This window comes from Aquarana catesbeiana, linkage group LG03 (genome assembly GCF_042186555.1).
Source record: "Aquarana catesbeiana isolate 2022-GZ linkage group LG03, ASM4218655v1, whole genome shotgun sequence".
Taxonomy (NCBI): domain Eukaryota; kingdom Metazoa; phylum Chordata; class Amphibia; order Anura; family Ranidae; genus Aquarana; species Aquarana catesbeiana.
Genome location: NC_133326.1, coordinates 510,763,726 through 510,775,367, shown reverse-complemented (window position 1 = coordinate 510,775,367; position 11,642 = coordinate 510,763,726). Strand labels below are relative to the sequence as shown.

The 11,642-nt window shown below is 48.3% G+C and overlaps 1 protein-coding gene across 3 annotated transcripts in view; it reads left to right on the top strand.

The window, feature by feature from the left end:
- Positions 1-3,246: 3,246 nt before the first annotated feature.
- Positions 3,247-11,642, top strand: part of LOC141132572 (LON peptidase N-terminal domain and RING finger protein 1-like) — a 124,912-nt gene continuing 116,516 nt past the window's right edge. The window contains exon 1 of one of the 3 annotated variants that reach the window (XM_073621144.1): positions 3,247-3,955. In XM_073621144.1, the coding sequence (XP_073477245.1) occupies positions 3,646-3,955 (310 nt within the window). In that variant the 5' untranslated portion in view covers positions 3,247-3,645. The remainder of the gene's footprint in view (positions 3,956-11,642) is intronic. The other 2 variants (XM_073621142.1, XM_073621143.1) reach the window with 2 other exon arrangements.

The following is an 11,642-nucleotide window of genomic DNA, read 5'->3' as shown; positions in this document are numbered from 1 at the left end:
GTGTCCTCTCCCCTGTATGGTCACCCAGTTTCCCCTCTCTCTATGTCCTCTCCCCTGTATGGTCACCCCGTTTCCCCTCTCTCTGTGTCCTCTCCCCTGTATGGTCACCCCGTTTCCCCTCTGTGTCCTCTCCCCTGTATGGTCACTCCGTTTCCCCTCTCTCTGTGTCCTCTCCCCTGTATGGTCACTCCGTTTCCCCTCTCTCTGTGTTCTCTCCCCTGTATGGTCACCCCGTTTCCCCTCTGTGTCCTCTCCCCTGTACGGTCACCCCGTTTCCCCTCTCTCTGTGTCCTCTCCCCTGTACGGTCACCCCGTTTCCCCTCTCCCCTGTATGGTCACCCCGTTTCCCCTCTCTCTGTGTCCTCTGCCCTGTATGGTCACCCAGTTTCCCCTCTCTCTGTGTCCTCTGCCCTGTATGGTCACCCCGTTTCCCCTCTCTCTGTGTCCCCTGCCCTGTATGGTCACCCCGTTTCCCCTCTCTCTGTGTCCTCTCCCCTGTATGGTCACCCCGTTTCCCCTCTGTGTCCTCTCCCCTGTATGGTCACCCCGTTTCCCCTCTCTCTGTGTCCTCTGCCCTGTATGGTCACCCAGTTTCCCCTCTCTCTGTGTCCTCTGCCCTGTATGGTCACCCCGTTTCCCCTCTCTCTGTGTTCTCTCCCCTGTATGGTCACCCCGTTTTCCCTCTCTCTGTGTCCTCTCCCCTGTATGGTCACCCCGTTTCCCCTCTCTCTGTGTCCTCTCCCCTGTATGGTCACCCCGTTTCCCCTCTCTCTGTGTCCTCTCCCTGTACGGTCACCCCGTTTCCCCTCTCTGTGTCCTCTCCCCTGTATGGTCACCCTGTTTCCCCTCTCTCTGTGTCCTCTCCTCTGTATGGTCACCCCGTTTCCCCTCTCTCTGTGTCCTCTCCTCTGTATGATCACCCCGTTTCCCCTCTCTCTGTGTCCTCTCCCCTGTATGGTCACCCCGTTTCCCCTCTCTCTGTGTCCTCTCCTCTATATGGTCACCCCGTTTCCCCTCTCTCTGTGTCCTCTCCTCTGTATGGTCACCCCGTTTCCCCCCTCTCTGTGTCCTCTCCCCTGTATGGTCACCCCGTTTCCCCTCTCTCTGTGTCCTCTCCTCTGTATGGTCACCCCGTTTCCCCTCTCTCTGTGTCCTCTCCCCTGTATGGTCACCCCGTTTCCCCTCTCTCTGTGTCCTCTCCCCTGTATGGTCACCCCGTTTCCCCTCTCTCTGTGTCCTCTCCCCTGTATGGTCACCCCGTTTCCCCTCTCTCTGTGTCCTCTCCTCTGTATGGTCACCCCGTTTCCCCTCTCTCTGTGTCCTCTCCCCTGTACGGTCACCCCGTTTCCCCTCTCTCTGTGTCCTCTGCCCTGTATGGTCACCCCGATTCCCCTCTCTCTGTGTCCTCTCCCCTGTATGGTCACCCCGTTTCCCCTCTCTCTGTGTCCTCTCCCCTGTACGGTCACCCCGTTTCCCCTCTCTCTGTGTCCTCTCCCCTGTACGGTCACCGTCACCCCGTTTCCCCTCTCTCTGTGTCCTCTCCCCTGTACGGTCACCCCGTTTCCCCTCTCTCTGTGTCCTCTCCCTGTACGGTCACCCCATTTCCCTTCTCTCTGTGTCCTCTCCCTGTACGGTCACCCCGTTTCCCCTCTCTCTGTGTCCTCTCTCCTGTATGGTCACCCTGTTTCCCCTCTCTCTGTGTCCTCTCTCCTGTATGGTCACCCTGTTTCCCCTCTCTCTGTGTCCTCTCTCCTGTATGGTCACCCCGTTTCCCCTCTCTCTGTGTCCTCTCTCCTGTATGGTCACCCCGTTTCCCCTCTCTCTGTGTCCTCTCTCCTGTATGGTCACCCCGTTTCCCCTCTCTCTGTGTCCTCTTCCCTGTACGGTCACCCCGTTTCCCCTCTCTCTGTGTCCTCTGCCCTGTATGGTCACCCCGTTTCCCCTCTCTCTGTGTCCTCTCTCCTGTATGGTCACCCCGTTTCCCCTCTCTCTGTGTCCTCTCCCCTGTACGGTCACCCCGTTTCCCCTCTCTCTGTGTCCTCTCCCCTGTATGGTCACCCCGTTTCCCCTCTCTCTGTGTCCTCTGCCCTGTATGGTCACCCCGTTTCCCCTCTCTCTGTGTCCTCTGCCCTGTATAGTCACCCCGTTTCCCCTCTCTCTGTGTCCTCTCCCCTGTATGGTCACCCCGTTTCCCCTCTCTCTGTGTCCTCTCCCCTGTATGGTCACCCCGTTTCCCCTCTCTCTGTGTCCTCTCCCCTGTATGGTCACCCCGTTTCCCCTCTCTCTGTGTCCTCTCCCTGTATGGTCACCCCGTTTCCCCTCTGTGTCCTCTCCCCTGAACGGACACACCGTTTCCCCTCTCTGTGTGTCCTCTCCCTGTACGGTCACCCCGTTTCCCCTCTCTGTGTCCTCTCCCCTGTACGGTCACCCCGTTTCCCCTCTCTGTGTCCTCTCCCCTGTACGGTCACCCCGTTTCCCCTCTCTCTGTGTCCTATCCTCTGTATGGTCACCCCGTTTCCCCTCTCTCTGTGTCCTCTCCTCTGTATGGTCACCCCGTTTCCCCTCTCTCTGTGTCCTCTCCCCTGTATGGTCACTCCGTTTCCCCTCTCTCTGTGTCCTCTCCTCTATATGGTCACCCCGTTTCCCCTGTCTCTGTGTCCTCTCCCCTGTATGGTCACCCCGTTTCCCCTCTCTCTGTGTCCTCTCCCCTGTACGGTCACCCCGTTTCGACTCTCTCTGTGTCCTCTCCTCTGTATGGTCACCCCGTTTCCCCTCTCTCTGTGTCCTCTGCCCTGTATGGTCACCCCGTTTCCCCTCTCTCTGTGTCCTCTCCCCTGTATGGTCACCCCGTTTCCCCTCTCTCTGTGTCCTCTCCTCTGTATGGTCACCCCGTTTCCCCTCTCTCTGTGTCCTCTGCCCTGTATGGTCACCCCGTGTCCCCTCTCTCTGTGTCCTCTCCCCTGTATGGTCACCCCGTTTCCCCTCTCTCTGTGTCCTCTCCCCTGTATGGTCACCCCGTTTCCCCTCTCCCCTGTATGGTCACCCCGTTTCCCCTCTCTGTGTCCTCTCCTCTGTATGGTCACCCCGTTTCCCCTCTCTCTGTGTCCTCTCCCCTGTACGGTCACCCCGTTTCCCCTCTCTCTGTGTCCTCTCCCCCTCCTCACCAGGACCAACATTATGAAACACAGGATTCTGTCTGTTTCACAACAAGGGCGGGGATCACACCTCAGCCAATAGGAGGGCGCCCTGCCGCGTCACGTGTGAGCCTACTTTATGTAATGTAACAGCACATGTTATATCATCTTTTTTTTTTTTCTTTGTGTTTATTTTTTGTTTGTAGAATAAGGACCGGCGCCGTCCTGTGACACCTCATTGTGTGCCCTCCTCACTGCTCTCCGCTCTAATGCCAGCTGACACTTTCTGCTTTCCTCTTATCCTGCCCACCTCAGGATGGCATCAGCTGTTCTCTGCGATGGATGCCAAGACGAAGGAGTCCCCTGCACTACGTGCTGACTGCAGCAGGCACTGTTGGTAGCTGAGGAAGTGCTGCACTCCCTATTTTGCAAACATTGCTGCTTTATTTTTTTTAAGGATCGTTAAAGGGACTTGAGCTTGTACCCTTGGGTGACATTAGACTGCCGTGAGATGATGGAGCTGTTGGCTTGCCCATGCTGCCAGCACCCTCTATGGGACCCTGTGACTGTCCCCTGTGGGCACACTTTCTGTAAGAGGTGCCTGCAGGGAGCAGCTAGGGGCAGGTGCCAGGTCTGCAGAGCCAAGCTGAAGATCTCAGGGGACCAGGAACTCAGATGTAACACCCTGCTGTCCGATCTGCTGGACAAGTGCCTGGACCCCCACACCAAAGTCAACAGGATCACAAGGGACCTCCACCACCTCATCGCCCAGCAGAAGTATGAGGAGGCTGGGAAGGTGGCCTGCAACGCTGTTACCCTGGGTAAGGATTGCTAAAACAGGGGGGCGCGCAGGGTTCAAGGGTTCAACTAGTCTAGTTTTAGGTTGGAATCCAAAAAAAAAAAAAAAGAAAAGTTTAGCCTTAGCACGCTTTCACATTGGAACGACAGGTCAAATTGCATGACAAGTCGAACTCTATTGTCTGCAGTGGCACTGTCCATATCGGTGCAACGCCAAAATCCTTTTGGTGATTTTGGGTACGACTTGCATAGACATCTGTGCATGAAGTCGCACAGATGTCTTCAAAGTCGCACCTGAAACTGCACTAGCATGCGGCTTCGAAATTGTGCGATGTCAGATGAAGTCACACAATTTCAAAGCCGCATTCAATGTGAAACGAGGGCTTAGAAAAGTTTTGAGTAGCCATAATTTGGAAAGGTGAAGGCTTTATTAAAGTGCATATGAAGCCATTTTTTTTCTTACTTTGGATAAAGTAGATATTGACCAAGGCCTGGTTCACATCGGGCTGATTTGATATGCAATTTGAACCCAGCCCCAAGCTGAAGTTTAGGAATAATTGTTTTTCATAGTTATATTAGCTTGTACCCATGGAAGCATTAGTCCCTCATACCCCAGTGATCCTGTGGAAGCTGCAAATCCCTGTAATAGTCATTACTACTTCAGTGACAGCAGCAGTCTTCTTAGTCCCTTCTGCATAGAAACCACAGGGGGTCACTCAGTCTGCACTGCCGCTGTTCACAAATACCATTGTAATGTCTTTTAGTGAATACAAGGCATTCTCTGATTGGATGCTACAAAGAGGCAATAAAATGCAAACCTAAACTTCAGCTTAAAAGTATATCTAAACCCAAAACTATTTAAAAAACATAACTAAACCCTGGTTCACACCGGTGCGGTTTTGAAATTGCGATTTTAAAGCCGCACATTAGTGCGACTTGTACATCCAATTTCACTGTGGCTTGCAACTTCATTTAAGAAGTCAATGCAAGTCGTAGTGAAATTGGGAAAAAAAAGTACTACAGGAACCTTTTTCAAAGTGCCTGCGACATGAGTCACGGTGAGTTGAACGGTTCCATTGCAGGCAATGAGGTGTGACTTGTCATGCGATTTGTAACTGTCAAATTGCATGACAAATCACTCCAGTGTGAACGAGGGCTAAAAAAACTATATTCTGGCACATGTAACTAACACATTGGTTGTGCTCTCTACCAAACTGTCAAACCATCAAGTGGCTGGTGTCACAGCTGATCACATGTGCAGCATCATGCCAGTTGAAGATCAAACAGAGGCGAAGATGGCAGCTTCCTTGGCCTTAAATGATAGCAAGGCTTAGTTCCACTTTAGCCCTGGTTCACACTGATGCTAATTGGGAAATGCACGAGATGCGCTGCGTTTCCCTGCATTGCATCACTCTGCATAGCATCCGTGCGATCTACTGTGGGTGCCAATGTTAGATTAAAGCGGAGTTCTGCCGATTTTTTTTTTTAAGTCAGCAGCTACAAATACTGCAGCTGCTGACTTTTAAAATAAGGACACTTACCTGTCCAGGGCGCCCGCGCTGTCGGCACCCAAAGCCCTTGGCTGTCGGGTGCTGCCGCCGCCATCCTCAGTAAGGGAATCAGGAAGTAAAGCCTTGTGGCTTCACTTCCTGGTTCCCTACTGCGCATGCACGATTCACGCTGCGCTATCCCACTGGTCCCAACTGTCTTCTGGGACCTGTGTGTATCCCAGAAGACAGCAGGGGGGATGGGAAGTGGCATAGATACCCGCTGGTGGCTCGGGTATCTATTCCCGGAAGTGGGAGCAAAATACCTGTATTAGACAGAATCGCATCACATGAGCCTGAACACTCATGCAATGTGATTCAGGTGCGAAAAAAAGGGTCCTGCACCATTTTCGTGCAGATGCGATGCGATTTAACCCATACAAAATGTATGTCTCAAATTGCAACGCACAGACATCACGTGATGTGCACAGGAAAGCCATTGTGATTCCTGTGCGATTCACATGTGCGATTCCTTTACGAATCACATGTGGTGTTTGGCAAGCACTGGTGTGTACCCAGGCTTAGGTTAGAACCCCTGTCATGTTTTTATTTCTGTCCCTGTGCCCACTGGGAAGATTCACCTCTCTGCTTGTCTTGATGATCATTGTCCCCAGCACTTGGGGCTCATTCACACCAGCCCGCATGCTAAAATTCATCCTTTAAGGTGATATTAAACTCTCCGTTTTGTCAATACTTCCAACGGCTGATGCAATCAAGCTGATGCCAAGACTACAGCCCCAGGTTTCTTGTTTCAGGGTGTCTCCTTACTCTTGCAGCACCATATGGAACCACGATTGCATGCAGTGAATAGAGTTTTTGTCCCTCTACACCGTGTACATCAATAGAAACACACAGCTCTATAGCCTAGGATGGCAAGACACTCCCCTGGTCCTCCCTCCCTCTCCCCCCTGGGGACTGCACGGTCTAATGTTAACTCTTCCTGTTAACTCTTTTCTGTAGCTCTCTACTGTTCAAGGAAGCAGCACTGAGAGTCAGCACCTTTGGTAGTTGTAAACAAGCAGGTGCTTGGTTAACAATTTTACCAGTTTACTGAGGAATGTTTATTTTATTGTGCTGTTAAGCTAATCAAATGCTGGTATGTAATTCTACTTTATGTATAACAAACGGTTGTTTTTTAATTTTTTTTTTAGTTTTGGATAGAATGAAGAGGGTTTAGAACAGCTGTCAGTTTTTATTGCCGTCTGTGTCCCTGTTAGAGACATTCATCCTCTCTATTTGTCCTGTTTACTATTATCATTGAAAGTGGAAGTAAAAGAAAATTCCAACTTTTGGGTTGTCCCCCAAAAAGTAATAGAGGGGAAATCTAGGCAAGCCTCTGACAGAGAACTCTTTACCACGTGATCAGCCGTGTCCAATCACAGCTGATCACAGTGTAAACAGGAAGAGCCACTTCTGATAGACGCGAGTAGAGGAGAGCCGATCGGCTGCTCTCCTGACAGGGGGGTCTGCGCTGATTGATTATCAGCACAGCCCCCCTGAGAATGCCCACATAGGACTACCAGGGATGCCCACCAAGGATGACCACCAGATATGCCACCCATGGCCCTCAGGGATGCCAATCTGTGCCCACAAATGATGGCAATCAGTGCCCCTCATAAATGCCTGCCAGTGCTGCATATTAGTGCCACCTCATCAGTGCCATTTGTCAGTGTCCATCAGTGCCACCTATCAATGCCCATTCATGTCCATCAGTGCCACCTATCAGTGCCGCTCATGAGTGCCACCCATAATTACCCATCAGTGCAGCCTTTCAGTGCCCATCAGTGCCGCCTCTGAGTGCTGCATATTAGTGCTCATCATCAGTGCCACCTCATCAGTGAAACCTCATTTGTGCCACCTCATCAGTGCCCATCAGTGAAGGAGAAAACGTACTTATTTACTAAATTTTACAAATGTTTCTGTTTCTAAACAGAAACAAAGAAAACCTTTTTTTTTAAAAAACATTTTCGTTTATCAAAAAATAAAAACCCCAGAAGTGGTCAAATACCACCAAAAGAAAGCTCTATTTGTGGAAACAAAATGATAAAAATTTGGGTACAGTGTTGCATGACCGCACAATTGTCATTTAAAAACCAACAGCGCTGAAAGCTGAAAATTGGCTTGGGCAGGAAGGGGGGGGAGTGCCTGGTATTGAAGTAGTTAAAGAATACTTTTGGATCCTGAGTCTGTAGTTGATGCAAGAATTAAAATGAATTATTGTATTAGTCACCAGCGTCTTCCTTGTAAGTTGTCTGCAGAATTCAGTTTTGATATGAAGAACACCTGTTAATAAGCATATTATGTCTGGTTATGAAACTTCATGCTAATCTGAGCACAGCTCTGAGAAATCCGTGCGATCTTTAACCTGAAAATATGTTTATGGTACTTTCTCTTGTCATGTGTTTGTGTTATACAACAGTCCTGATAGAGATATTCGAACAGTACAAATGTACTTCTTAGAGAATCATACAGGAACAACGTGCTGTGCGATTCACATGCAGTTCTGTGCAGTGTGATTTCATCCTATTCATTTTCAATGGACTCAGATCACACTGCACCACCCTTAGGGTCCTCTCACACTGGGGCGGGGGCGGCGTCGGAGGTAAAGCGGCGGCGCTTTACCGTCGGTATTCGGCCCCTAGCGGGGGGTTTTAGCGGCCGAGAAATGGTTAACAACCACCGCAAAGCACCTCTGCAGAGGCGCTTTGCCGGCAGAAAAGCCGCGCTGTCCCATTGATTTCAATGAGCAGGAGCGGTGAAGGAGCGGTATACACTCCGCTCCTTTACCGCTCTGAAGATGCTGCTAGCAGGACTTTTTTTCCCGTCCTGCTAGCGCACCGCTCCAGTGTGAAAGCCCTCGGGGCTTTCACACTGGAGACAAAGCAGCGGCACTTTCGGGTCGGTTTGCAGGCGCTGTTATTAGCGCAATAGCGCCTGCAAACCGCCCCAGTGTGAAAGGGCCCTTAAAGTAGTGCATGGGCTATTTTTGGAAACTCACTGCAACCGGATAGCAATGTACTTCTGTAAAATGCAATCCAGTGCGAGCAAACACACTGCATTTGTGACCTGTGTTTGGGTTGTCATTAACCTAATATTGACACCTGCTGCAGATCGTAACTGCAGTGTGTTTTGAATGCGAGAACTATCTGTCATGAAAGAAAACAAATAAACTGCTACAGAAAGCTTCCCTTTGGCACTAACAGAATAGTTTTTTGAACTACTTGAGTACTAGCCTGTAATTCCCCTTCATTACTAGGCCATTTTTCAGTTTTCAGTGTTGTGATAGTTTGATTGACAATTACTCCGTCATACATCATTCTGCCCAAATACATTTTATTTAATTTTTTTTTAAACAGAGCTTTCTTTTGTGTTTATTTAATAACCACTGTTTTTTTTACTATATAAAAGGAAAAAGACCAACAATTTTGATAAATATCAGGATAGTACAAACACCACTAAAATGTTTTGTTTAATTTAAAGTGATTGTAAAGCTTTTTTTTTTTTTTTTATTAATTAAAATAATAAACATGTTATACTTACCTGCCCTGTGCAATGGTAAAACTTCTACTAACACTAATTAAGCAGAAGGAGCCCAAAGGGTGGCGCTAAAGAGCTGAAAAACCATGTAGTCTGTCTAGTACGTCACTACGTTCATAATTGTTGGCCAATATTTGTGCGGCCGTGTGTTTGCAAGACAAGTTTGAGCCAACGCCCTTCGGACAAAATTCCTTCGGACAAAATTGAGCTTATATACACTGAGAAAATTTATAAACGCAGTTTATAATGGCAGTTCCTGCCAATATCCAGCAACTTCGCACAGCCATTGAAGAGGAATGGACCAACATACCACAGGCCATGATCAACAACCTGATCAACTCTACGCGAAGGAGTTGTGCTGCACTGCGTAAGGCAAATGATGGTCACATCAGATACTGACTGGTTTTCTGACCCCTCCCCGACCCCCCCCAATACAGTAAAACTCCACATTTTAGAGTGGCTTTTTAATGTGGCCAGCCTAAGGCTCGGTTCACATAGGGGCGACTTGTCAGGCGACCTAGTCGCCTGACAAGTCGCCTCCCGTTCTGTGCTACGGAACCGTTCTAATAGGAGCGACGCAAGTCGCTCCGACTTAGAAAAAGGTTCCTGTACTACTTTGGGGGCGACTTGGGGCGACTTGCATAGACTTCTATACAGAAGTCGTTTTGCAAGTCGCCTCAGAAGTCGTTTGCAGGTCGCCTCGCTGAGGCGACCTGCAAGTCGTGCCGCCCCTGTGTGAACCGGCACTAAGGCACACCTGTGCAATAATCATGCTGTCTAATCAGCATCTTGATATGCCACACCTGTGAGGTGGATGGATTATCTCGGCAAAGGAGAAGTGCTCACTAACACAGATTTAGACAGATTTGTGAACAATATTTGAGAGAAATAGGCCTTTTGTGTACATAGAAAAAGTCATAGATCTTTGTGTTCAGCTCACGATAAATAGGGGCAAACAGAAAAGTGTTGCGTTTATAATTTTGCTCAGTGTAGTAAAATACAGTATTTTGAAATCTGTTTTTTTAAAAGCACTGATGTTTTGTCAGATCAACAAACCTGTGAGATTAGCAGGCTTGCTGCTGCTTTTAAAATTCAACATCAAAAGAGTGAGACGGATTTAAAAATACAGTATTTTACTATATAAACTCAGTTTGCTGGTAAAAATAAGTGTGAAATGACAGACTCCTGTGGGTGTAAAAAGATGTCCGCTTGCCACCTTCTCACTGTATCCTTACTGTGGGCGACTGCGGGGTGTACTAAGATGGCCGTGACGGAACATCAGTTTGTTACAAAATGTATGGGTCGTCTAATCTGACAGAACAGCGGCTCCTGTCATAGGCGGAGTGATACCAAATGCACTCTGCCTGGGACAGCAACAGCCAGCGGTACCTGAATGGAAGACTGTTAGTAACCCCTTAAGGACTGAGCCTCTTTCTGAGATATGGTGTTTACAAATTAATTTTTTTTTTTTTTTTTGCTAGAAAATTACTTAGAACCCCCAAACATTCTATCTATATATATTTTCTAACACCCTAGAGAATAAAATGGCGGTTGTTGCAATGTTGTTTGCCACACCATATTTGCGCAGCGGTCTTACAAGCGCACTTTTTTTGGAAAAAAATCAATTTTTTGAATTAAAAAATAAGACAACAGTAAAGTTAGCCCAAGTTTTTTTATATTGTGAAAGATGATGTTACGCCGAGTAAATTGATACCCAACATGTCACACTTCACAGTTGCGCCCGCTTGTAGAATGGCGACAAACTTTTACCCTTAAAAACCTCCATAGGCGATGTTTAAAAAATTCTACAGGTTGCCTGTTTTGAGTTACAGAGGAGGTCTAGGGCTAGAATTATTGCTCTCGCTCTTACAATCGCGTAGATACCACACATGTGTGGTTTGAACACCATTTTCATATGCAGGTGCTACTCACGTATGCGTTCGCTTCTGCACGCAAGCTCGGCGGGACGGGGCCTGTTTAAAAATTTAAAATTTTTTTTCTTATTTATTTTACCTTTTATTTTTCATTTTTACACTGTTCTTTTTAAAAAAAATGTGTCACTTTTATTCCTATTACAAGGAATGTAAACATCCCTTGTAATAGAAAAAAAGCATGACAGGTCCTCTTAAATATGAGATCTGGTGTCAAAAAGACCTCAGATCTCATATTTACACTAAAATGCAATAGAAAAAATAAAAATTGAATGTCATTTAAAAAAAAAAAAAGTCCCTTTAAGAGCTATGGGCGGAAGTGGGGTTTTGACGTCACTTACACCTTGCAATGATATGGAGACGGGTGGGGCCATCTTCCCCTCTTCCCCTCACTTGTCTCCATGCCAAGCTAGGGAGTGGACGTGATCACCTCCGCTGCTGCCAGCGGCTCCAGTAAGTGGCGGAGGGCACCGGAGAGCGGCGGGAGGGGGCCCCTCCCCCGATAAAAGTAACCTTGCGGTGAATCCACCGCAGAGACCACTTTAATCTTGAAGGGGACCGCCCGCTGAAGAGGATACCAGGGTTATGGGTGGCAAGTAAGTAACTTAAGTAACGACGTAAAGCGGTCCGTAAGCGGTTAAAGGTAAGTTTAATACTAAAACCACAGTGTATATATGAGCATATCTGTTCTGCAG